We start from the raw sequence: 26,626 nt of genomic DNA, 5'->3' as shown, positions 1-26,626 counted from the left end.
GTTAATATGGTCCATCAGGGAGCCCTGGCTGACAGATAAGAACAGGAGTGTTTTGATTTAATCCCTGCCCTCCCCTTCACTGCTTGATCACACAACATTGCCCTTTGTTATGAAGGACACTGCTTATCACTGGCCACTCGGGTGTTTCTCTTCTTCCTGGTGGTGGAAACTGAATAAAGATTCGTGCATCTTGTGCCTTTCACTGTGTCTCACAGCTGCACACACACAACATGGGTGTTGGGGAAAAATAAACATTACCACAGTTAGGTGGTGGTGTGGGGTAAAAAAAAGAAAAAGAAAGAACTGGATGTTAAACATCCTGTTGACTCTGAGAGCTGGCTCTTGAGGGAGCTGCATCAAGAAGGAACAGATAGAAAAAGAAAAAAAAAGAAAAAGTAAAAGAAAGAACAGGAGTGTCTGACATCCTGTTCAGTCTGAGAGCTGGCTCTGAGGGAGCTGGATCAGTGTCAAGGACTCTCCACGTGAAAATAAAGGGTGACTTGGTGACAGGTTACTGACGTCTGTAGAGCTATTTCAGTCAGGACAGCAGTTATGCAGTTTCACTGTTCATAGCCTTTCTAGCCTGTCAGTTTCACTGTCCAGTGACTGTCTTTTGTTCTATCATTTTGATCATCCTGGCCAGTTTGACATAGCTTGGGAAACCCGTGAGCTTTCTGTTAAGTCCAGCAAGCTGGGTTAAATTGCTGGCTAACTTTTGATTTCCATACTGATATGATTTATCTGACAGCATCCCAAACAGTTTGCTGTTCATCTACAATTGTATCCCATTCAAACTTAAAACTGGTTGTGTCATGTTGGGTTTCTGAGCTGGTGATACCTTTTTGGAATTTGACACTTGCTTGCACCCAAATATATCTCTCTCCAGTTAAAACATTGCCACTGATATCATTTGGAGATATGGTCTTTCTGCTGAAATGACAGAAGCCAGAACCATATAGCTCATATGTACTGGGCCAGGGTTGACTTGTTGGAAGATAGATATTGTTCAACTTCTTATCTTTTGTTTTCAGAAAAGATGCTATTAAACCAGACACTATCGCCAAAAAGGATGATCTGGAGAAAGCAGATTTCTACGCACTGAACTGGAGAGTTTCTGAAGTTAGAATCAGAACCGACCTTCGGATTTTGTTGTCATACCTGCTTTAAGAAAGAAATGGAGATTTCAACTCGAAAACACATCGTTTTGTTGGCATTTTGTTAAATAAAAAACTGAAGATTTTATGTCCATGCCTTTATCACCTCTAGATTGTCCTATGCTGCTTCTATCCAGCATAAATGACAGCTCTGCAAACCTGTCTGTCCATACCCTAACATATTGTCTTTTTCACACCAATATGTCTTTCATAATCAACACTGCTCTCAGTGATGTGCACTAGCTGGATCTGGCAATTGTGAATGGGTGGCTCAATGGTTAGCACTGCTGCCTCACAGCCCTAGGGACTTGGGTTTGATCCCTGTCTCGGGTAACCATCTGTGTGGAGTTTGCTTATTCTCCCCATGACTGTGTGGGTTCCCTCTGGATGCTCTGGTTTTCTCCCACAATCCAAATTTGTGCAGGTCAGGTGAATTGGCCATACTAAATTGCCCAGAATGTTAGGGGCATTAGTCAGGGATAAGTGTAGAATAGGGGAATGGGTCTGGGCAGAGGATCGGTATGGACCTGTTGAGCCAAAGGGCCTGTTCCCATACTGTGGGAAATCTAATCTAAGTTTTGCATCCTTTGATTAAAATCCAACCACAACATATGCCATATATCTGGTTGCTCAAATTTTCATGTCTTGCGTATCTCTGGTTTTAGTTGTACCACTTTGGCATTGACTAGCAAGACCCCAAACTCTTATTTTCCCTTCTTAAAGCTTTCTTGCCACCTTAAGGGCATTTTGTAAAACCCACCATTTTAATCGAATATTTGGTCATAAAGCCTAATACCTCCTCAGATGTTACTTTTGATAACACTTTTGTGAAGCAGCTTGGGACAAGTTTACTATGTTAGAGATTCTATATGAATAAAAATTGTTGTTGCTAGATTTTATCTTCATTTTAATAGATATTAGTAACATTTTCATCTGACAAGCAGCCATTGCAAAATTTACCATGAATTTTTATGCATAACTCTTGTGAAATGCACACAAGTAGCAAAAGAACTGTGCTTAGAATACTGGGAAGGACCATTTCCAGTTATCTTGCACTGAATGCTGTATAACAGCATGAAATTCAGCCAACCATTCTGCTGAATTGCTAAAAACATCAAATTCTTGGCCATTGTTTCCTATTACCATATCAATAAATCTCAGATCATCCAGAAAATAATAATAAAAGGAAAAGACAGATAAAGTAGCAATTTTAAGGCCCTGAGCTAAATGTTTGCTTATAACATACATGGTCATCCCCACTGCGAAATATTTGGAGACAAAATCCACTTGCAGGAGGCTTACAATCATTAAATCCAACCATAATAAAACTGTTTGAAGTGAAGCGCATGTGTTAAGTTTGTAGAACTCAAACAGTAGTTGACAGTAAAACAGTTATTTGTGAAAAAAAAATGCACTTTCTGATAAAATAGCTCCTAGAGGATTGAATGTAAAAATAAGGATTTATGCCTCATATGTACAGAACATTGGTGAGATCAAATCTTGGAAACTCAATGCAATTTTGGATTTCCTTATTTATTGAAGGATGTAAATGATTTGGAGGCCATTCAGAGGACCTTTACCAGACTGATATTTGAAATGAATAGGTTGTCCTTTGAGGATAGGCTGGCCCAGCTGGACTTGTTTCCACTGGAGTCTAGGTGTATAAGGGGTGACTTGATTGAAGTGTATGAGATCCTGAATGTTCTTACCAAAGTGGACATGGAAAGAATCTTTCCTCTTGTGTGTGAGTCCAGAACTAATGGGCACTGTTTTAACATTAGATCCTACTCTTTTAGGACAAAGACGAGGAGAAATCCTTTCTCTCAAAGAGTTGTGCAAAATCCTTGCCTCAGAAGGTGAGGGAAGCAAAGTCATTAAATATTCTTGAGGCAGAGATAGACAGATTCTTGTAAGGCAATGAGTCAAAGGTTATTGTGGTTAATGGGAGTGTAGATTTCAAAGCACAAATGGATCAACCATGATCTTATTGAATGCCAGAGTAGGTTTGAGGGGATGAATGGCCTTGTGCTGCTCCTATTTCATATGTTTGTGCATTTACACACGACTTAATGATGTTGTTGATTATATTATTTCTCCAAACCATTGCCTGGGGGAAGAGTGGAACAGTAGGCAATATAATTAAACGTTGACAGTGACTACATTGCGATGATGCAGCAATCTTTGATCATATTTCATGTACCATTGTCTGGTAGTTCATTTTCATTCAATCTCTGTAACTGCATTGGGAGATTTTATACAGCAGATTTATCAGCAAAACCTTTATTGTGAAGCAAAGCTCACCAAGCTGTTAAGAGATAACTGGCTGAGTTGAATTATTTGAAACCTTAAGAGAATTGGGCTGTATCAATTAGCCCTCACAATTTGAAAGATGGGAAAATGACAGCAACACTCTGTATGGATATTAAGTAGAAACTAACAGTTTATTACATAGATTGCAACAATGTTTTTGTTTTGATGGATTAATTGGTTATTATGTTTCTCTATATATGATCTACATATACCTTGGCTCATTGGTTCAATTAATTTGTTCATTTGTACAACTATAAATTGCTACCTATACAATGATGGTAAAATACAGAAAATGTTAATGTGGAGACACAGGATATTGAGAATAAGAATTAGAATGTTGTTTTCTTCAATATGTTAAATTCTTCAATATATAATTAAAAGCTTTGTTGTCATTGGGAAAGTGGTGCCATAGTTCTGTTATCACTGTGCTGGTAATCCATGAGGTATGTGCTGAAATCGCACTGTGGCAGCTTGTGTTTTTAAAGCTCAATTTTTAAAAATGAAATCTGGAATATGAAACTTTTCTCCTGAAAGAGGCGAGAGTGTGTTGCTGGAAAAGTACAGTAGGTCAGGCAGCATCCGAGGAGCAGGAGAATTGACATTTCAGGCAAAAGACCTTCATCAGAAATAATGAAGAGATTCCTGATGAAGGGCTTATGCCACACCGTCGACTCTCCTGCTCTTCGGATACTGTCTGACCTGCTGTGTTTTTCCAGCAACACACTCTCAACTCTGATCTCCAGCATCTGCAGTCCTCACTTTCTCCTTATCTCCTGAAGCCATCAATAATGTACAAACCCATCTGCCATCACTGATGTCCTTTATGGAAGGAAATCTGCCATAATCTTCAAGTCTGACTTGCAACTTTCAACTCAAAAGCAGTTGGTGACAAATGTTGGCCTTGTTATTAAGGTCCAAATCCAATGGAAGAATAAGAAAAAGTACATAGACATGAGACATCCTGTATACATTCAAACCCAAAAGTAGAAAAAAATAACTCAACTGTGAAAGAAATCTAAACTAAAGAAGTCTAATCACTTAGTACAAGAGGATCAGAAAATGTCTACAAGTATAATGGAGCATAGCACAAGCTTATCCACAACTGAGCTGAATATGGTAATACATTGTACCAAATAAGCAGTCCACTCCTGTATCAATTAAATTATAAAACATAGGAGTAGAAATAGGCCATTTTGCCCATTGAATCTGCTTCACCATTCAATGAGTTTGTGACACATCTGATAATTCTCAACTCCACTTTCTTGTGGAATTGTTTGCTGATAAGTATAGAAAAACAAAACAGATAACTGTGTTCAATTCATGGAAACATATAGAACCAAATTCAGCTATAGGCATTTATTTTCTGGCAGGTCATGGCAACATACTGGAAAGCACTTAGATTTTGAGTTCCAGTTTAATTTCTCTCCCCAGCATTTACCCTTATTTGTCCTATAATTTTTCCTGTGCATATATAATTGAAAAGGGAATAAGCACCCTCAACGTGCAATTTAATGATGGAGGCACCATGACTGATTTCTAGTATGCAAAACTACCATCAGTTGTCTCTCTCTAATGAGAGAGTGGGATTCTGGTGTCTTTACCTTTTATTTACCATATGTCCTCACATCGGCAGTTGCTAAATGAGGTCATTGGATTATAGATTTGGATCCCACATTCTGGTAGCTTTCCCCCTTTTCAATGGTAGGAAAACGATTTGAGTTCTGAAGAAGGGTCACCGGACTTCAGGCATAAACTCTGCTCTCTCTCCACAGATACTGCCAGACCTGCTGAGTTTCTCCAGCTATTTCTGCTTTTGTTTGCTTGAGTGGTTATTGGATTTCTTGAATGTCCATATTTCATTCTCTTGAAGCTGACATCAGAATGAAGAGATGCACTAATTTCTTCCAGAAAAATCGGTACTATTATTAAGAGGCTCAAGAATTATTTAACAGTGAATATTCTTAATCAACTAGAGTGCCTCATTACATCACATCTCCTAACCATTGGCTAGCTGGTTGCTTAATCCTTTGTATAAAGCGAGGATCAGCAGGTAATCTTAGCTTATGAGAACCTGTATACTGAATGTGTAAACTGGAAGCTTATTCTATATTCCATGAACACCAATCATGGAGGAAACATATTTGGCAAATGTTGAAGGCATTAAAAAGACAATCCTCCATGGAGGAACTGGTGAGCTACCAAAATTTCTCACAGGATCCAAAGTAAGTTCAACTCAGTGTTCAATAATATTTACTGAAAATATTTTCAAAAGACCAGTTCAATGGAGGCAAAATAAATAAATGCAGGATATGTGTGGCAGAATATTGTGAAGATTTACCTTTATGATGTATTAGTATTTTAATTTCCACATACTAACATTACTGGATTTAGTATAATTTTGGTATGGTCTAAGCAACAATATGTTTTAATAATTCAAATTCATTTTGAATTTTTATAGATATTTAACTAGAGCTTTCATTAGTAATTCAAAAGTACTTAAACCCAATATTGGTGTTCCTTTAAAAAAAAATGTCTCAGACCTGGAAAATGGTCAATTCTTACATAAGTAAGAGAATACAGTCGCCTTGGTCCTACTGCACCACAGGGCTGCTTACTCACTCAAGACAACCTCAGGCAAAGGATGCAGGAATTGGACCCACACTCTGACTATCACTTTGTCTTACAAATTGGCTGCCAGTCAACTGAGCTAACTGACTCTCCAGTTGTAAGCTTGCTAAATTACTGAGTGGAAGTATTTTGTTCTCACTTTGATATAAAAAGCAATCCTATTAATTTTAAACATTGCACTAATACATGAAAGCCTGGAAACAATATTAAAACATCATGGGATTTTATGGTTACATAAAAGCTCTTTGTATGGTAATTTAACAAAATTGTTAATTCATTTGAAAAAAAATTGAATAACAACAGTGCCAACACAAGACAAGAAGTAATTGGGCATGTAATTACCAACCAGTACACTTGCAGGGACCGTAGTACTCCCATATAGATATATTGATTGTAATATTCATTTACCAAATTTGTTTTGAAATGAAAGTAAAAAATAACTGGCTTTATTTTTTGTTACGAAGGTCACATTTCATTTTCGGACTATAAAATGTGACGGAGACCGCACAGTGATCGATGACAGTAAGCAAGTTGGCAGACCAATGGAAATAATTTTCGGCAATATGTTTAAACTGGAAGTTTGGGAAATGTTACTATCATCCATGCGGATTGGAGAGGTTGCTGAATTCTGGTGTGATGTCATTGTAAGTGCTGCCTGCAGAGTAGGTTTGGGTGGCGAAGCAGTGAATTGATGATACAGCGTCGAAAGGAAATGAAGTTCCTCGGTGTTTTGCATTAATCTTTAGATGAGTAATGCTGCTTGTCACAATGCTCCACAATCCATTTTTCTGTTTAGTCATTAATTCTGATCCTTAGGCAGGCGTAAGCAGATTAAACTAAGCTGCCAGCATATGGACATACTATAGCTGTGAAAGGATGATTTGAAGTCACTTAATACATCGTGGCACTCAAAAAGGTGAATGAGACCATTTTTAAAAATGCATAACAACCGAAACATGGAGTCCTCCCCCACCCTGTACAAAAAAAATCAATGAATTAAGTTTAGCAAAGTAAATCCTTGCCAGTACTTTACACTGAAAATTAATCTGGATTCCCATTTATCCTTTACACCAGGAGTTTGCAGTCTAATGCTCAGGCAGCTAGCTAACAACTTTTACAAAAGAATTGTTTCAATTAAACTGTCTGTTGGCTGTGCTGATGTTGATTTGTTTTATTCCATAAACTCGAAGTAATTTAGTCAATATTTGAAAGCCCTGTTTCAAAGCCGGTGACTTGGACAGAGTATTCTTGAAAAAGGGGCATTACTTGAGTAGACTGCTGATCCTAAAGTGTCAGGCCCCCATGTGAAGCATGAACAAGAAATCAGCTGGTATGTTATACTCAGCGAACAGACAAAAGGAGGAAAGGAGAACATCAACTGCAAAGGAAGAGATGTTTTTCTTAAAAAAAATCAACGTATAGAATATTATGAATATATGTTAAAGAGGAGCACACCTAGCTGTTCCAGACCTATCTTTAGGTTCAGTTGCCCCTTCCCCTCAGTCACTGAGACCAGATATGTGTCCTCTTCTCAGGTTTTCATTACTGCCCTCTTATGCTGGCCACCAAACCTGAAAACATCAACATCTATTTTTCTCTCTCTTCTTTTTGACCACGTAGAAATGATGAGCGGCCTTTGTTTGGCATTTCTTGGTGCATTTCTTGGAACTGAGCAGAAAGCAAATTGGAACAGTGTCACCCCACCCAATGAGCTCATGGCAAAATACGCTGTAAACCAATGTACTGCAGTATCATTGTACTGACAAATGTGCGAGTCTATATGTGCTCCTATAATCTGTCCTTTGATACTTTTCACAAGTTACAGATATTCTGAAAGAAGAGCAGTGAAATATGAAGCTGAAAATGTTCTTTTGGGAGTGAAAAACAGGAATCTGGGGAAGGAAACTAACTTAATTCTTAAAGAACATCCCTCCATCCCATTTAATTGGTGTAGAGACAGACTCACCATGAAACAAGGGATGACATGGTATCTTAAAACTAGAGGCCCAATCAGAACCCCCTCCAGTTTGAGACAAGCAGAAGTCTGCAGTGCAGGGTGAATAACTGAGGGAGTGAATTAACATGGATGTACCCAATACTGGTTTTTCTAAAACTTCAAATGAGAACCATACAACACCCTATGTGTTTTGAGGGATGGGAGAGATCTCTGGACAAGGCTGTGTTTGACTGCACCTGCACGTAGGCAGGTAGGGGGTCTCTGGACATGCCTGGAGTGTTGGTCTGTCAACCTGTCAATGGATGCCTATCTTCAGGTTGCTCCCCCATCCAGGTAAACCCCCCACCAGGCATGTTTTGGAAATTGGAGGCCAACAGGAAAATGGCAATCAGCCTCCTTCCCATGAGGTTAACAAAGCTCTTCAATGGCCAGCATGGGGAACATACCATACCACCCGCTCCCATTATTTTCAGGTTGATTCTATTATAGTTACCACCCTCAGCAGGACCTGAAAATTTAGGCCATGATGTCAGTAACAATGCACAACCAATTAATGAGAAAATGTTTCGCCAGATTGCAATATGAGCTTATCATCCTGTGGATTAGTTGAGTATGTGGACTATGGCAGAGATTTCTCCATTGCTTGAAAACTAAACTGCAGGAGGAGCTAAGCAGCTTCCCATGATACAGGCTGGGAAATAGGCTGTTTGCCTGCCTTATGGGTGGCACAGTGGCACAGTGGTCAGCACTGCTGCCTCACAGCGCCAGAGACCTGGCTTCAATTCCCGCCTCAGGCGACTGACTGTGTGGAGTTTGTACATTCTCTGCGAGGGTTTCCTCCCACACTCCAAAAAATGTGCAGGTTAGGTGAATTGGCCATGCTAAATTGCCCATAGTGTTAGGTGCAGGGAAATGGGTCTGGATGGGTGGCAGGTTGGTGTGGACTTGTTGGGCCGAAAGGTTGTTTCCACACTGTAAGTAATCTAATCTTATTGCCAGATAAACATACAGCAAAAGGGCAAAGTAACATTTTAAAATGGAGCAAAATTAGATGGTAAAACATAATGAAAGGGTAATAGAGGAATAAACTATTTAAAGAGTGAGTGACCTTTCCCAGAGTTATTTCCAACAGTACATTGTAGGTGGACTGCTGTGCCTGTTGAAACAGATTAAAGCTTCATATAGGTAGCTACTGACTCATTTTGGCTGTATTCGCATTCTATTTCTCATTGAATATTGCCTGTGTGTGACACTCCATATTAAGATATAAACAGCTATATTTTGTTATTAATGCAACTTGTATGTGTGAACAGAATGATATTGATGGTAACTGTGGGTTAGCCCTGAAACCTAAGCTGCTGTTCAAACAGTGACTCTAAGATGGTTAGCTTGGAGCTCGTCTGTAACATGTAAGTAGCAGATAGAAATAACAATTTGCAAAGGCCTTTCTTGTACACGTCTGAGTCATGGAATCTATTGTAATCTTTCCTGGGTAAACAAACTTCTTCTTTCTCCATACCAATTTTCTAGTTACCGTTGAATGTCTCTTTCTCATATTGTGCGATTTGTGAAAATGCATCACATGGCTATTGTTAGATTAATCAAAATTGGAATAAATGTTTCTTCCTCCCCACAACCCCACCAACAGCACACTGGCCTGTATCCAATTGTAGCAAAGAGTCTGCGTATGATTGTAGAAGGAAAGGACCCGACAGATTGGCATGTCCATACCTGTGGCCTTGCCAATATGTTTGCCTATCACAGCCTGGGATACAATGATTTGGATGAATTGCAAAAAGAACCTCAGCCACTTATCTTTGTAATGGAGCTGTTAAAGGTAAAGACTGTCCTATTTATTCTTACCTCTTAAATCACAATTCAACATCACTAGTGAGATTAGTCCTGTCAGTAGATTATTTAATCTTACTTCTGTTTTTCCACTAAAGACCTTCCTTATTTATGTTGGTGATGCTTAGTATCTGAACCTTCTAGGTATAATAGAACATAGAACATCGAAAAGTACAGCACAGAACAGGCCCTTCGGCCCACGATCTTGTGCCAAGGATTAATCCTAATGTAAAATAAAATAACCTAATTTACGCACCTCTTAATTCACTGCTGTCCACGTCCGTGTCCAGCAATCACTTAAATGTCCCTAATGACTCTGCTTCCATCACCACCGCTGGCAATGCATTCCATGCATTCACAACTCTCAGCATAAAGAGTCAGGCAGCATCCAAGGAATAGGAAATTCGACGTTTTGGGCATAAGCCCTTCATCCTGATGAAGGGCTTATGCCCGAAACGTTGAATTTCCTATTCCTTGGATGCTGCCTGACCTGCTGTGCTTTAACCAGCAACACATGTTCAACTGTGATCTCCAGCATCTGCAGACCTCATTTTTTACTCTCTGCATAAAGAACCTACCTTTGACGTCCCCTCTATATCTTTCTCCTAATACCTTGAAACTATGACCCATTGCACCAGTCAATCCAGCCCTGGGAAAAAGTCTCTGGCTATTGACTCTATCGATTCCACTCATTATCTTGTATACTTCGATCAGGTCATCTCTCTTCCTCCTTCTCTCCAGAGAGAAGTCCAAGCTTAAGTATAACGGATGGGTGAATAGGGATGCTTCCAACTGCTAGCTCCTTCTCTAAAATTAACCAGAAAGATGTTTTCAAGGCCAGTCTTTACAGTGACATCTGCAAAAGCCTGGATAATGAGAGAGAGAGTGAATCTTCCCTGTCAGAGTTGGCTGCACAGCATTCCTGACTCCTCAAGTCCAGCTCAGGAGATGATTTGGATTCTCTCTCTGAGGAGCTAATTAGAGTTTAGCCTGCCACCCTCTGTAAACAGTGGAGGGGCAGCCACAGGGGCTGCTGATTGCCCAGATGGGCTCTCTGAAAAGGATTGCCTTGGTGGTCTGGGAGTTTGTCTTAATTATAATAAAAACAGTAGGGCCTTCTTGATCTTGCATCTCATAGCCAGACATGCCTCATAGCCTATCCATGCGAACTCATATTGCCATCCTCTTCACGGTCCTCCATGGTTATTTATCCCTTCCATGTCAATCTCTACACCCCCAGTGATCCTCAAAGCCTTTTCTCGTCCCTAGGCCAAATTAGTGCAGGGTCATGCCAACCCAAAATCTTCCACACACCATTCTTTGCTCTCCACCTCAACGTTCACCGAAGATCAGTTTATGTACAGCAGTTGAACACCTGTGCCACTAATGTGACCTCAGAAGGTATTCATTTCCTTCTCGTTCTCAATCCATCTAGGTGCAGGACTGACTTCTGCAGTTTGTGTGAAATGGACCTGCTGACTTGGCGGAAGTGGAGTGGGGAGTGTCAGAGTTCATTCTTAGCACTTCAATTTCCTCTTCTTTCCTTTTGTTGCGCATCTGTTTCAAGGAACATTTCAAGAATTATGTTGGCCCTGAATTAACGGCTTCTCAAATAAGGGGTTAGAGAGCAAGGGAGCAATGGTTAGGATGACTCTTGAAGCGTCTGGGTAACAAGAACATTATTTAGCCATTCCTTTGTGCAAGAGAGTTATCTTCTCTTTGCCTGGAGGCCTTTTATTGCAGAAGGGTCAAATCATGGTGGCATTGGACTCTAGACTTGGAACTATACTCCATTTTGTTCCCCTTCTTTCTGGTTCCAATTCCTCCACATCTTCAACACCAAATCCATTTCCCTATAATCTGGGTGGTGCTGTGTAGGTTGGATGTGATGCCTGTCAAACGATGGGCAGGATCAACTAACTCCCCTAAAATCTCCAGTTACTGAGAAACAAATTGGCAGATGAAAACAATCCCAAATACTTTTTTTGGTGATCCAATTAATTAATCGACAAACTGGCAGTTAAGTTGGCAATAGAAACTCACTGAATCAGAAATGTGGACAATAAGCATGCATAATGGGCATAAAGTTTGATGTGAAGTGTGCTAACATGGCCAGGCAAGTACATAGGATGGTAAAGAAGGTATATAGCATGCTTGCTTTTGTTGGTCAGGGAATTGAGTACAAGAGTCAGGATGTCATACTGTAGCTTTATACAGCTTTGGTTAGGCCATACTTAGAGTACTGCATTCAATTCTAGTTGCCATATTACAGGAAGGACGTGAAGTCTTTGAAAAGGATGCAGAAGAGGTTCATCAAGATGCTGCCTGGATTAGAAGTTATGAGCTTTAAGGAGGGACTAGAAAAACTCAGGTGGTTTTCTCTGGGGCATCAGAGCCTGAGGGAAGACTTGATAGAAGTCTCGAAAATCATGAGATTCATAGATAAGGTTGACTTTCAGAATCTTTTTCCCAGAGTTGAAATAATACTCGGGGGCATGCATTTAAGGTGAGAGAGAGAGAGGTCAAAGGAGATGTGAGGGGCAAGTTTTTTTTATGCAGAGTGTGGTAGATATCTGGAATGTGCTGCCAGTGGTGGTGGTGGAGGCAGATATGATAGGGGCATTTAGGGGGCTTTTAGATAAGCACATGAATATGCAAAATATGGAGGGATACGGACTAAGGGCAAACAGAAGGGATTAGTTTAATTTAGCGTGGGCTGAAGGGCCTGAACCTGTGCTGTGCTGTTCTATATTTATGGTGATATGAAATGCATGCAAATTAAAATTTTTTAAAAGAGTTTTCTACTGTAATTACAGATGCATCACCCAAATGTTTATTTCACTATATGACTCAATAACAAAAAGAAATTGTGTCTGCTTTAAAAATAACCAAGGAGGTTTCATTTTATTCGACTAAAATGCATTTTTTAACAAAAACAAATTAGATTGAGTCTCCGAGCTCTTACAAACGAGAAACATGGGCCATGAACGACGACGAGAAACTTAAAGCTGTGCCACTTCTCCATGGAACGGGGAACAGACTGTACAAACTCGGCAGGTATCAAGATGCATTGGCAAAGTATCGCGAGGCAGTCATCTGCTTAAAGAACCTCCAAGTGAAGGTATCGAAACAACAAAGGTGGAACTCTCATTGTTCAGTGGTCATCGTGAACTCTTGTAGCATAGTGTTGCGTCCATTTCTACTCACCCCTAAATTATTTTTAACTCATGCGTGGGATCTGGATGATGCTGGCGAAGCCAACATTTATTGTCCAACCCTAGAATATTTAATCTCTGTTAAATTGTGGATTGATACAACTGAATGGCTTCCTCAGCCTTTTTAGACAGACTTTAAAAGTCAATCCCATTGCTGTGGGCCTGGAGTGTATATACGTAGACCAAATCAGGAAGGGATGGCACATCCTTAAGGGGCACTAGTGAATTAGATGGGATTTTACAGCAATCAGCAGTAGTTTAATGATCACAATTAGAGTAGTTTTTAATTCCAGATTCATTAATTGAACTGAAAATTTCATTGGATGCCATTAGAAAGTTGACTCCTAATCCTCAGATCATTAGACTGGGCCTCTTGGTCACTTGTCCAGTAACATTATTATTGGTTATGTTTGTTAAACTTTGACCCCTGATGGCAATACAGGGGAACCTCGATTATCCGGATGTGATGGGCGGGCACTATTTCGTTCAGATAATCGATTATTCAATTAATCGATTAAATTCCTATGCTTTGGGGCTCGGAGTTTTTCAATTCTGCTCCCGGATCAGGAGACTGCAGCAGCACAAAGCGCATGAGCCCCACCCCCAACAGCACTTCCAACCCCATGCAACACCCCGCCCGCCCCAACACCCACCCCACCCCAACACCGCCCTTGCCCCAACACTGCCCTCTGCCTACAGCATCGGCCACCCCCCCCCATCCCCAAACGCATGCAACATGGGCCCCGCACCACCCACCCCCCCGTCCCCAACACTGCCCGCCGACCCCAACACCTGCCCCCCACACTCAACACCCCCCCTCACCCCGACACCGCCCTTGCCCCAACACTGCCCTCCGCCCACAGCATTGGCCACCCCCCCTTGTCCCCAACCCCTTGCAACATGGCCACCGCACCCCCACCCCCCATCCCCAACACTGCTTGCCGGCCCCAACACCTCCCCCCCACACCCAACACCGTACCCCTGCCCCAACACCACCCACGCCCCCAACCCCGCGCAACCCCGCCCCCAACACCGGACACCCTACCCCAACACTGCCCCCGCCCCTAACACCGTGCAACACCGCACCCTGCCCCCAACACTGCCCCCATCCCTAACACCGCGCAACACCGCACCCCGCTCCCAACACCGGCCACCCCACCCCCAAAACTGCGCCCCACCCCGAACCCCGAGCAAAACCACCCCCAACCCGCAACCTCGTGCAACACCGCCTTCCCACGCCCAACGTTGTCCCCGTGCCCCAACACTGCCTCCTGCCCCCCACCCTCAACACCACCTCCTGCCCCCAACACTGCCTCCTGCCCCCACCCTCAATACTGCCTCCTGCCCCCAAAACCACCTCCTACCCCCAACACCGCCTCCTGCCCCCCACCATCAACACTACCTCCTGCCCCCAACACCACCTCCTACCCCCAACACCACCTCCTGCCCCCCACCCTCAGTACAGCCTCTTGTCCCCAACACCACCTCCTGCCCCCCACCCTCAACACTGCCTCCTGCCTCCAACACTGCCCCCTGACCCCAACCTCAACACTGCCTCCTGCCTCCAACACTGCCCCCTGACCCCAACCTCAACACAGCCTCCTGCCCCCAACACTGCCCCGCCCCCCACCCTCAACACAGCCTCCTGCACCCAACACTGCCTCTTGCCCCCCACCCTCAACACTGCCTCCTACCCCCAACACCGCCTCCTGCCCCAACACCGTCCCCTGCCCCCTGCCCTCAACACTGCCTCCTACCCCCAACACCGCCTCCTGCTCCCAACACCACCTCCTGCCCCTAATATTGCCTCCTGCCCCCAACACTGCCCTCCCCCCCCAATCCCAACTATGTGCAACACCGCAACCTCCCCCCCCCCCGGCCTCCCATCCCCGTCCAGCACAGCGCCATCCCCTCTCTGGGGCAGTTGGACTGGACACCAACAACAAGCCTGCTCCTGCTCCAAATAGCACACACACAGCCACAGCCACACACAGAACCTTTTCCTGCAACTTTTTGACAGGTTTCACCTCTGCCCTGTACAGGACAATGTTGGAGAGATTATCTAGGGAAGGGGGGTTTAGGGTACACTCCTGTGTAGAACTCTAGGGAAAGTGTGAAGAGAGAGAGAGGGCGGGAGGTCAGTCATTTGGAGATGGTGCCTTTTTAATCATTGTAAACAAAAGTCGCAATCACTATTGGAAACACGTCTTTACTGTAATGTTTCTATTGGGACCTCGAGATCTCCTTCGGATAATCCAATTTTCAGATAATTGGTTTTGGATAATCGAGGTTCCCATGTATTTGCTATTGGCTTTCAGTTACTGAGATGGAGAAGTTTGCGAGTCTTCAATTTAATGAACTTGCATTAGCTCTATTTGGTTAGTGACACCAATATTCAGAATCGAAATGCGTGGCACTGGAAAAGCACAGCAGGTCAGGAAACATCTGAGGAGCTCTCCTGCCTAACCTGCTGTGCTTTTCCAGCACCACACTTTTCAATTCTGATCTCCAGCATCACTTGCTTTCAATATTCAAACAGCTGTGGGGCTGTACGTTGTGAACTCTTTCTCTGTAACTCTCTCTCTCTCTCTCTCTCTCTCTGTGAAACTGCCTCTCCCTGTCGGTCTGCCAGAGGCTATTTTAGACACTGAATCCGTGCAGCTGTTACATAATTCCATGGTGTGTGATGGAAGATACATGGGCAGGTGGAATGCTCTTGATGCATTGTCAGTGCTGTATGCCAGATTGCTATTATGAAATTGTATGGCTTCATGCCACAAGTGTGTAGTTAATCAAAACTGGCTCCACACTGGAACCGAGGCCGAAAAGCTGTTTCTTCTGTCAGGACGAGTTTCACAATAAGAGACTAGCCATTTCAGACTGAGGTAAAGAGGAATTTCTTGGCTTGGGGACTTGTGAATTTTTGGAATTCTCTACTGTGGAGGGCTGTGGAACCTCCAGAAAATTTCTAGATATTAATAACATTGAGAGATATAGGGATAGTGCAGGAAAATGGTGTTGAGATAATCATCAGCCAAGTCCTAGCATGGCGGAGTTGGCGTGAGAGGCAAGATGGCCTGATCCAATGTTTCCTTCTCTGGTTGGAATGGAAGGTACCAACCCAACTGCAGATCCCAGGTCCCTCGCATTTAAACAAGAAATCACAGGCTGTGGGGATTACTGATAAGGCTAACTTTATCATATTACCCAGCAGCTCTTGGAATGTGATGATGAGTCCTTTCTTCAATGGCTGTGGTCCTTGTGGCGAGGTTCCTCTGCAATGCTGATAAACAGACTTCCAGGATTTTGACCCAATGACAATGATGAAATGATAAAATATTTCCAAGTCAAGGTGATGTGTGATTTGGTGGTGATGCCAATTCCTTATAGACGCTGGACCTGCCTAATCTGAAAGTGTCTGGAAGTGTTAACCCATAAGCATCACCTACTAGGATGATATCATATAGAGTTGTGGGAGGTACAGCCTGGGATTCAGGAGTAAGACCCAACATCTGGCCTTCTCCTAATCTCTGTAACCATGTCTATTCTAAAAATATACGTTGCAACTGGTTGGTAAAATGCAATAAGTATATCCTGTTAACCCAGGAAGGGTTCACAGTCTATCACAGTAGTCTAAGCAGACCTGTAGTTTCCCTTACTTAAAAAGGATGGTAGCAGCAACCTTAATCATGAACAGTTCAGAGAGTGGAGTGAGCTGTCATGCGGTTACAACATTGTCCTTCCAGATGTTGGTGGTTGTAGGGTTTGGAGGTGTTTTTGGCTGGGCTAAGCTTGATCTTGAAAAGTACTATGCATGAAGACTTGACCCTTACTGCTCTTACACTAAAAGAGGAGTGCCATTGAGAAATTCTGGATTTCAAGCCAAGTGGATAGAATAATGTAATTGGTATTGTAAGGTATTGGGTACAGTAATACATTGTGCGTGGTAAAAATAATACAATTATGATATTATAATTACAAATTATAATAATTGTAGGGGCTGTGGTAATGTAGGGGTACAGTTATGTAGTAATATATTGAGTGTGTAATGAAGTGGGTAAGACAATGAAGTAGGTGTGAGACTGATTTCACAACATAGAGTTTGCTCTTTTAAATTCCATTATGACAAATTGTGAAATTTAATTAAATGAATTGTGGGCTAGCACGAGGAAAATAAATCACAAACATAGCAACATTCAACTTGCCTTTCCCACACTCCCACCCACTCTGACTTACATATGGCTGGACTCTCCATCTGATAGTAGATCTGTATAGCCCTCTGAAGACATCAAGTGAGCCACATGACTGCACAAACAATTGTAAAGGTTCACCACTAACTAGGGATGGGCATGAAATGAAATGTGGGTTTTCAATGGCACTCCCGTGTTGAGGATAAAATGGTAAGTTGTATAAATAGAGGACACTTTCAGAGTTAGAGTTGGCAATCCACTGGTATTCTTAAACATAAATATACTTCTTAATGGTTTTGGGTTAAGGTTTTTTTGGAAATTCTTTATAGGTGATGAAATGATTGCAAGTTCAATGTAGTTGCACTTTACAAAAGGCTGCTTCTTGTATTTGTCACATCAAGGATCTCGAGTTTAATAAATTGAACCACGTGATTTTGCCCATCAAACGGACACTTGCTCTGACTACCCTGGGTGCTGTTCCTGCCATTTTCTCACAACACTCCACATTTAGAGAACAGAAGGTGATGGCAGGGAATCCAGCTCACGGTGGGTAACATCAGCATTGGGCCCTGCCTGGTCACCAGGTACCCCTCCATGAGCCTTCATGTCCCCTTTTGCCTCGCACCACCCCAACAGCCATTTCCACCTATCCCACTGCCCATGTAAAAACCTACCATGCTGAAATTCACCTCCAACTGTCCTCTCTGCTCCTGAATGCCTAATTACCCTTAATCATTCCTACACTGCTTCTCTCCGCTGTCTTGTGGAGACCATAGTGTGGTCACTGCCAATAACCACTTCCACTCTCGTAATCTACCATACCATTTGATGTGGTTTCACGTATCCCCCATTCAACTTGTGTACCCTTCGTCACCAAGGAGAAAGTGAGGACTACAGATGCTGGAGATCAGAGCTGAAAATGTGTTGCTGGAAAAGCACAGCAGGTCAGGTAGCATCCAAGGAGCAGGAGAATCGATGTTTCGGGCATGATTCCTTCCTGAAGAAGGGCTCATGCCCGAAACGTCGATTGTCCTGCTCCTTGGATGCTGCCTGACCTGCTGCGCTTTTCCAGCAACACATTTTCAGCTACCCTCCGTCACCATCCATGTCCTCACTTCCACAAATATCTCTGCTTCCCCTCACCTCCAGCCTTGACTCCCCCACCAGCCCCCCACCCTTCTGGCTGGGATCTCTCCCAGTTGCCCCTGCATATTGAAGCCTCCTGAACGATCAACAGATCGACAACCAGGTTTGTATTCACCCCAGATCTCTGACTCATTTCAACAGGAAACCTCTAGATATGACTGAGCAGACCCATGACCATTGTGTTTGCAGTTTCCTGACTAATGCCATGTGATTCCCTGACTATTGTGGCCATTGAGTACTGCCCAGTCCCCAGCCTGAACTGGGACCACTTCCCTCACCGTGGATCTCCCAAGTCAATGACAAACTATGGCCAAGCTGCTGGACTATGTGCGGACTGTGCATGTGATTGGGATGCCTGACTTGACTGGATTGAGGACTACCTGTAACCATTTTCTGGCGGGACCATTTGGTTGAATGAACATGCAGTATCGAAAAGTGTGGTGCTGGAAAAACACAACAGGTTAGGCAGCATCTGAGGAGCAGGAGAGTCAACGTTTTGGACATAAACCCTTTGTCAGGAAAATGTAATATATTTACCATGCAAGCAACTGGCAGGCTCTGCCACAGATACAATGACTCTCTGGCAAGTTGTCATTACGCACCCACCTCCCTTGACAGATACCGCCTGACAAACATAACAAGCTGTCTGTGTGTCCCTGCTAGAAAGCTCATTGATAGGGCGGTTATGGATAGCCTTTGGTTCTGGCTGAATTGCCATGGTAGGAAAGGTAAGGTAAGGGTGCTGTCAGCATGAAGGGAGGCGTTAAGTGAACAGCAGTTCAGTGAGCAAGTGAGCAGCCCTGAGATGTAACCTGGTCCAATCCTTGAGCCAGCTACTGTCCATGCACAAGAAGTGCTCTTGCTGTAGCCTTTCAACACTAGTCACCAATGCCCCCAGCAAGCAGAGGTGCCATGATGGTTGTGATGGGTTGGCACATATCAGATGCCAATGCCCATCACCAGACAACCACTCTGGTTTCCATGTTGAGTTTTCTTGACATCTAGCTTGTTTGATGAATGTGATAAGAGAGAAAGCTGAACATTAATGGGTTGAGTTGGGCCAGCAACAAATTGTTTAACAACCAAGAATCCCCCTTAACTGGCAACGTGACGCTGCCTAGTGAGAAACTTACCATGGCACTCATCAATAGCATATAGATGAAATGAAATGTTCCCAGTGTAGAAATGCTACCTCCTGGAATTTGTGTCCAGTTCCTCCTCAAATATTGCCATAGCCAACATTTCTCAGATCCCTATAAAATTCATCCCACAACGTTAGCAATGTACATCAAAAAAATGATGTGCTTTGAATGTGTTAACAGCTGGTTCAATGCTGAATTGTATAGCACACAAACTATACACATCACCTAATGTGTCACATATTATGAGGGTCAATATACAATGCATCAGATGAAGAAGGGAAAGTGCTACCTTTATTTTACATGATTACTGAGGCACCCAGAGTTCAGCATTGATTCCTGGATAACTTTAGTTCTAATAGTGTTTGCCACCTGCTTTTATCAATTCACTCTCCATCAGAGTGCAGAGGAAGTGTCAAATGGAAATGTAACTTTTCAATCTTATCTAGAAAATATGTCAAATTCAATCACACATCCTGATTGCCAAATATATTAGAAAGTTTTTAGCGCCTGTGGAAAGGTGCAATCGAACTATTCCACTGTAACTCTCCATCCCATTATCTTTTTTGCGTTTTTTTAATTCTTTGTTACATCTCAGGGCTGCTCACTTGCTCACTGAACTGCTGTTCACTTAACGCCTCCAAACAAGCTGTCATTACACATCCCCCTTGATTTAAAGCATCGTGACTTGTAACAAGATATTGGTGAATAACTTCTGTCTTTAATGTTAGCAAAAACCCTGGGAAGTTCAATGGCTCAAACTGGAGAAGATGATAGTCACATTAGTTCTGAATTACTGTCAATGTCTTTTGAAAATGGAAGAATACTATGAAGTGTTGGAGCAAACAACAGACATCCTCAACAATCATCCAGGTATGGGCAAATCACCAAGGTACAGTATAGAAACTTCCTATTCAATTTCGCGGAAAATATATTACAATAAAAATATTGATGATTTAAAACTGTCAATGGAGAACTCATGAAACGGCATCAATTCTTTCTCCCCACTGCATTGTTAATTCTTAAGATGAAGATCCAATGTCTGTGTTCTATAAAATGTTCAAGGAGAGTTTTGTAAACATTGCCATAGTCCCAGAGGACTGCAGGTCTTCTCTCCTATTAGAAAGAGAGATGACTCGTGGTGAGTTTAACCTGAGCTTCAGGCGATGGGAGAGGTTGAGAAGGAGAATCCTTCTTGGTCACATCAGAATTTGTCTCAGCAGTGGAGTTGGGACTGGAAATTCACTATCAATTTCCACAATTTCCACTACAACTGAATCCTCAGCTTCTTTCCGCACACTCTTGTGGAAAATGTCCCAGATGTCCATAGTCCTTTATGAACAGTGCTTTCTAACATTAATACTGACATTCAAGACACATGGTTAATTATGAAAGCAGAAATTCATCGCACAAAATACATTGAAATATTAATTATATATTATTTAAGCTACAATAATTAAACAATAATAATAAATGTTGTACTTGTAAGATTATGGGATGAACAATTGCCAAGTCCCTTCGAACAATCAGATTACAAGAGGGAGCCCATTGCAACTTTAAGTAATCAAAGTTCAGAACTTTGACCATGGAGATCCAGGTGATTACTATCCCTCAAAGAGACTAAGCTCCTGATTACTCCCAGTGCCATGCAGTAGTGAGTATAAGCTTAGAATGGTTGTGCAAATGAATCTATTGCAGGCATGATGGGCTAAATGGCCTCTTTCAACACCTTAATTGTTCTAGATTCTGCGAATGTGTGGCTAGAAAGATGGTGCAGGACAGCATGCCGTCAATATCTGAGATATTGAGACCACTTCTGGGGTAGTCAGGCCTTTACAAATTAGATAGGTTACATTGGAACAAGAATGGGTCCAACATCCTTCTGGATTATTTGCTAATGCTGTTGGGGTTGATGTAAACTAGATAAGTGGGAGGGTTTGGACCATGAAAGTAGTCAAAGGTGAGAGAAGCTGAAGTGGAAATAGAGTTAGACATGAAGAAATGAGGCTGGAAGACAGAATAAATATAGAGTAGATAAGAAAGAGGTGAGTTTATCAACACGACATGAAAGTATTTTAACGAAAGATGTGTGGGTTTAAGACAGGTGAGCTGAGACACGTATAGACATGTGGAAATATGATATCACAACTGTAACTGAGACTTGGCTGCAAGATGACCAGGATTGACAGCTCAGCATCTTTAATTATAGGGAATTGCGTTGATATAGAGAGGGGATCAAAGACGTTTGATCAAGGAATCAATTACAGCAGTGATAAGGGATGATATCTTGGAAGGATGGTCAAGTAAGGCCGTATTGGTGGAAGTGAAGATCACACAAGAGGCAACATGCTGTTGGTTATGCACTATATGCCCCCACATAGTCCAAGAAAGACAAAGGATCAAAATGTAATCAAATTTCAGGGAAGTATAAGCATAATAAGGCCTTAATTGTTGGGATTTTAGCTACCCAAATATTAACAGGGATAACTTTAGTATGCAAGGTAGGGAATAAAATTCTTAAATTGCATCCAAGACCATATTTTATGCCAATACATAAAAAGGTCAACAAAGAAATGTCTAATCCTGGTCTAATATATTCACAAATGAGTCAGGCAGAAAGAAGGTGCATGAGTAAAGGAGTATTTTGGAGATCACAGCCATAAATCAGTTAGATTTAGGATAGTTATGTAAAAGGATAAGGATAGAATGAGAATGAAGTTCCAAATGGAAGGGAGACTAATTTTACAAAAAATAAGGTATGATTCAGCTCACATGGATCAGAAGCAGCTATTTGCAGTTAAGAATGTGAGAGCAGTGGAAGGTATTCAAAAAGGAATTAACCAGAGCAGAGGGCATATATGTTCACACAAAGACAATGGGTGGGATCAAGACTGGAGAATCCTGGATATCAAGAGACATAAAAGATTGGTTAAGAAAAAAAGGGAAGCTTATGGCAGATGTGGAAGGCTGTGGATTCCCTTGAGGAATACAAAAAGGTGCAAGGGTTTTTTAAAAGGCTAATTGGAAAAGTGAAGCAAATATGTGAGAAAGCATCAGGAAGTAGAATCAAGGAAAATTCAAAGAGTTTTTAAAAATACTTATATAAGAGCAACAGAATAACTCGGGAAAGAGTAGGGCCAATTAGGGACCACTGAGATAATCTATGTGTGTGTACCAAGAAGGTGTGGGCACAGTACTCAATGGGTGTATGTTTGTTTGCTGAGCTGTAGGTTTGATATCCAGACATTTTATTACCTGGCTAGGTAACATCATCAGTGGTGACCTCCAAGTGAAGCGAAGCTGTTGTCTCCTGCTTTCTATTTATATGTTTGTCTTGGATGGGGTTCCTGGGTTTTGTGGTGATGTCATTTCCTGTTCGTTTTCTGAAGGGTTGATAGATGGTAAATAGATCTATGTGTTTGTTTATGCGTGTGGTTGGAATGCCAGGCCTCTAAGAATTCTCTGGCATGTCTTTGCTTAGCCTGTCCCAGGATAGATGTGTTATCCTAGTCGAATTGGTGGTACAACGCATGGACAAAACCAATGTCATCTACAAAATTCCATGCATGGACTGCCACAAATACTACGTAGGACAAACAGGAAGAAAGTTAGCCTCCAGGATACACAAACACCAGCTAGCCACAAAAAGACACGACCCTCTCTACCTCATAGCCCTACACACGGATGCAAAAAAACTCCAATTCGACTGGGACAACGCATCTATCCTGGGACAGGCTAAACAAAGACATGCCAGAGAATTCGTAGAGGCCTGGCACTCCAACCACAACGCCATAAACAAACACATAGATCTAGATCCCATCTATCAACCCCTCAGAAAACGAACAGGAAATGACATCACCACAAACCCCAGGAACCCCATCCAGGACAAACATATAAATAGAAAGCAGGAGACAACAGCTTCGCTTCACTTGGAGGTCTCACTGATGATGTTACCTAGCCAGGTAGCGAAACGTCTGGATATCAAAACTACAGCTCAGCGAGCAAACCTACACCTTAAACCTCAACCTGAGCTACAAACCTTCACAAACCTTGCACAGTACTCAATAAATACTTTACGCCAATCTTCAAATTGGGAAAGGACCATGCAGGTAAACATCAGGGTGGATGACTGTGAAATGTTCGAAGAAATTAACAGAGAAGGTTATATTATGTGTAGCAACCCAAAAGGTGTGTAAATCCATAGGTCCAGGTGAGATGTAATCCAAGCTGTTGAGGGAAGTAAGAGAGGCAATATCAGGGGCCTTGGCTATTAGTTTTAAAACATCTCTGGTGACAGGGGTCAGGTGCCAGACCAGTGGAGAACTGCTAATGTTGTCATGTAGTGAGAAAGGAGGAAAGAATAGACAAGGAAATTACGGGGCAGTCAGTCTAACTTTAGTGGTGAGGAAATCATTAGAAAGAATTCTGAGATACAGAATATATCTACATTTGAAGAGACATGGAGTGATAAGGAATAGTTAACATGGAATTATTAAGGGATGCTTGTGTTTGACCAATTTGATTGAATTTTTTTGAGGAGCTAATATATGCAACTATTTCATATACATTCGTAATCATCTTTGTCCTCCCAACCTACTACCTTCAGGGATCTGTGGATATGCTGCATTCACTTCTGGTCACCATGTTATAGGACGGATGTGGTTGTACGAGAGGGTGCAGAGAATATCATTAATGATTTGGATTTAAATGTAGGGAGTATTATCAAGAGAATCGCTGATGACACTAAAATTAGTAAGGTAGTAAATAGTGAAACGGATAGTCATAAACTGCACGATGAGATCAACGGACAGCTCAGGTGGACAGAACGGTAGCAAATAGAATTTAACCCAGAGAAAGTGTGAGGCAACGCCAGCATTCCCTGTACTTCTCTTCCTGGCTGCACAGGCTCTAAAACCGCCAATCTCTGTGTGCAGAAGCTTAGAGCTGCTGCACACATTGGGTAATCAATTTCAGGAAGGCCAGGGATTACATAATGACTGGTGGGAACCTAGAAAATCCTGGATATCAGATAGACCTTGCTGTGCCCATTCATGGATCCCTGAAGGTACTAGAGCAGATTGCTAAGGTGGTTAAGAAGGTATATTGGATACTTGCCTTTATTCGCAGAGGTATACAATATAAGAGCAGGGAGTCTATGCTTGAACTGTATAAGGTGCTGGTTAGGACACAACTGGAGTACTGTGTGTATGAGCAGTCACTGTGTTACAGGAAGGATGTGATTGTATGAGAAGGTGCAGATGAGATTTATCAGAGTGCTGCCTGGGTGGAGCACCTGAGCTGAGGAGAACTATTTGATGGACTGGGTTTGTTTTCCTTACAGCAGTGAAGATTGAGACAGGACCTCATGGAGGTTTATAAGACTATGAGTGTGTAGGGAGACACTTTTAAAATTAGTACAGGGATCAATAATCTTGGGGTATAGATTTAAGGAAAATGTAAAAGACTAATAGGAGAGTTGAGAAGAATGTTTTCACTAAGAGAATTGTGGAAGTCTAGAACTCGCTGTCTGAAGGGATGAGTTGGAAACGCTTATAACATTTAACTAGCATTTAGGTATTCACTTGTGTTGCCTTCGCCTTGGGGAGTATGGACTAATTGTTGGGAAATGAGATTAGTGAAATCCAGTCTTTGTAGATTGGTGCAGGCACGATGGACCAAATGACCTCCTCTACACTGTAAGTCTATAAATAACCAATCAGATTCCAGATGAATCACAAAGTAACTAATCACGAAACTATGTTGAAGACATCCATAATTCCTTCTTAGCCTTGAACCTTCTACCAATTAGAACAGCAATAGCAGTAAGTTCAGGTAAATATTATAACCTCCAAGTTCCCCACCAAGAAAAAAACTGTCTTGAAAGAATGGGAGAAAGATAGAAAGGGTGGGAAGCAAACTGAAGAAAACAAAAAGAGTCACAGTAATAGGAAGAGCGAACAATGAAAGCAAGAGTCAGACATATAAAGTGATGAACACAAATGCCTAAATTTGTGAGCATAAAACATAGTGGTCTTAATTCTAAGCATTGCTAATGGAGAACAACATGTACATCTTATTCTTCAGTATTCTCAGTTTAATTTGCCTAAAACAGCACATAAAATGTAGCTGATCCTCTGTGTTTACCAAATCAACGCTAATATTTTCTTGAATCACTATCTTCCTTTCGCAGGGAACGTAAAAGCCTACTTTCTACGGGGAAAAGCTCACGCAGAAGTATGGAACCAAGCAGAGGCCACAGCTGACTTTGAAAAGGTTTTAGAATATGACAGTGGAATGACCAAGGCCGTGAGAAAGGAACTACAGATCCTTGACTCCAGAATGAGAGATAAGGAAGAGGAAGAGAAGCTACAATTTAAGCGAATGTTTCACAAACGGATTTGACATATCTGTGATCAGCAAATGATTACGATGCATCATTGTAATCAATGAGATATTACAGACAGTAGTTTACATGTTTTTTGGGGTGGGCTTTCTTTAAAGGCACTGCTTGTCTTGTATAAGATAATCTTGAAATATGGTAAATTAATGTAAATGTAACAGTAAATCTTGTATGAAGTAATTTGAAAAATAATTACAGAGTAAAGTGTTACTGACAAGAATTATATAGACAAGAATGTCTAGGTTACTTTGGGCATATGCCAAGGGATCGCACAATAGTTCCCATCCAAGAAATCACCTTGTAAATTGTTCCTTAAGCTCCTGTAAACCAGACTTCAGTCTTTGGAAAATTAAGTAGAATAAGCAGGATATTAATATTATTCAGAAAACCGCATTTGATAACTTTGTGAAAGGCATCAATAAATACCGACGTGTCTCCATCACATTTAATGGGTCGTGTAATTTGACCTCTTGTTATGAAACATAAAAACATAAAAAATAGCGGCAGAGGTAGGCTCTTTGTCCCCTCAAGCCTATTCTGCCCTTCATTATGGTCACGGCTGATCGTCCAACTCAACAACCTGTTCCTGTTTTTTTCCCCATATCTTTTGATGTCTCCAGCTCCAAGTGCTATCTCCAA

General features: G+C 41.9%; 1 protein-coding gene across 1 annotated transcript; it reads left to right on the top strand.

Moving 5' to 3' along the window:
• Window positions 1–5,590: 5,590 nt before the first annotated feature.
• Window positions 5,591–25,989, top strand: aipl1 (aryl hydrocarbon receptor interacting protein-like 1). The gene is made up of 6 exons (XM_060847781.1): window positions 5,591–5,686; window positions 6,557–6,736; window positions 9,698–9,886; window positions 12,842–13,018; window positions 20,319–20,460; window positions 25,778–25,989. The coding sequence occupies exons 1-6, from the start codon at window positions 5,591–5,593 to the stop codon at window positions 25,987–25,989; spliced, it is 996 nt and encodes a 331-aa protein (XP_060703764.1).
• Window positions 25,990–26,626: the final 637 nt, after the last annotated feature.

This window comes from Hemiscyllium ocellatum, chromosome 31 (genome assembly GCF_020745735.1).
Source record: "Hemiscyllium ocellatum isolate sHemOce1 chromosome 31, sHemOce1.pat.X.cur, whole genome shotgun sequence".
NCBI lineage: Eukaryota > Metazoa > Chordata > Chondrichthyes > Orectolobiformes > Hemiscylliidae > Hemiscyllium > Hemiscyllium ocellatum.
The sequence above is the reverse complement of the archived record's forward strand: the minus strand, read 5'-3'. Positions and strand labels throughout refer to the sequence as shown.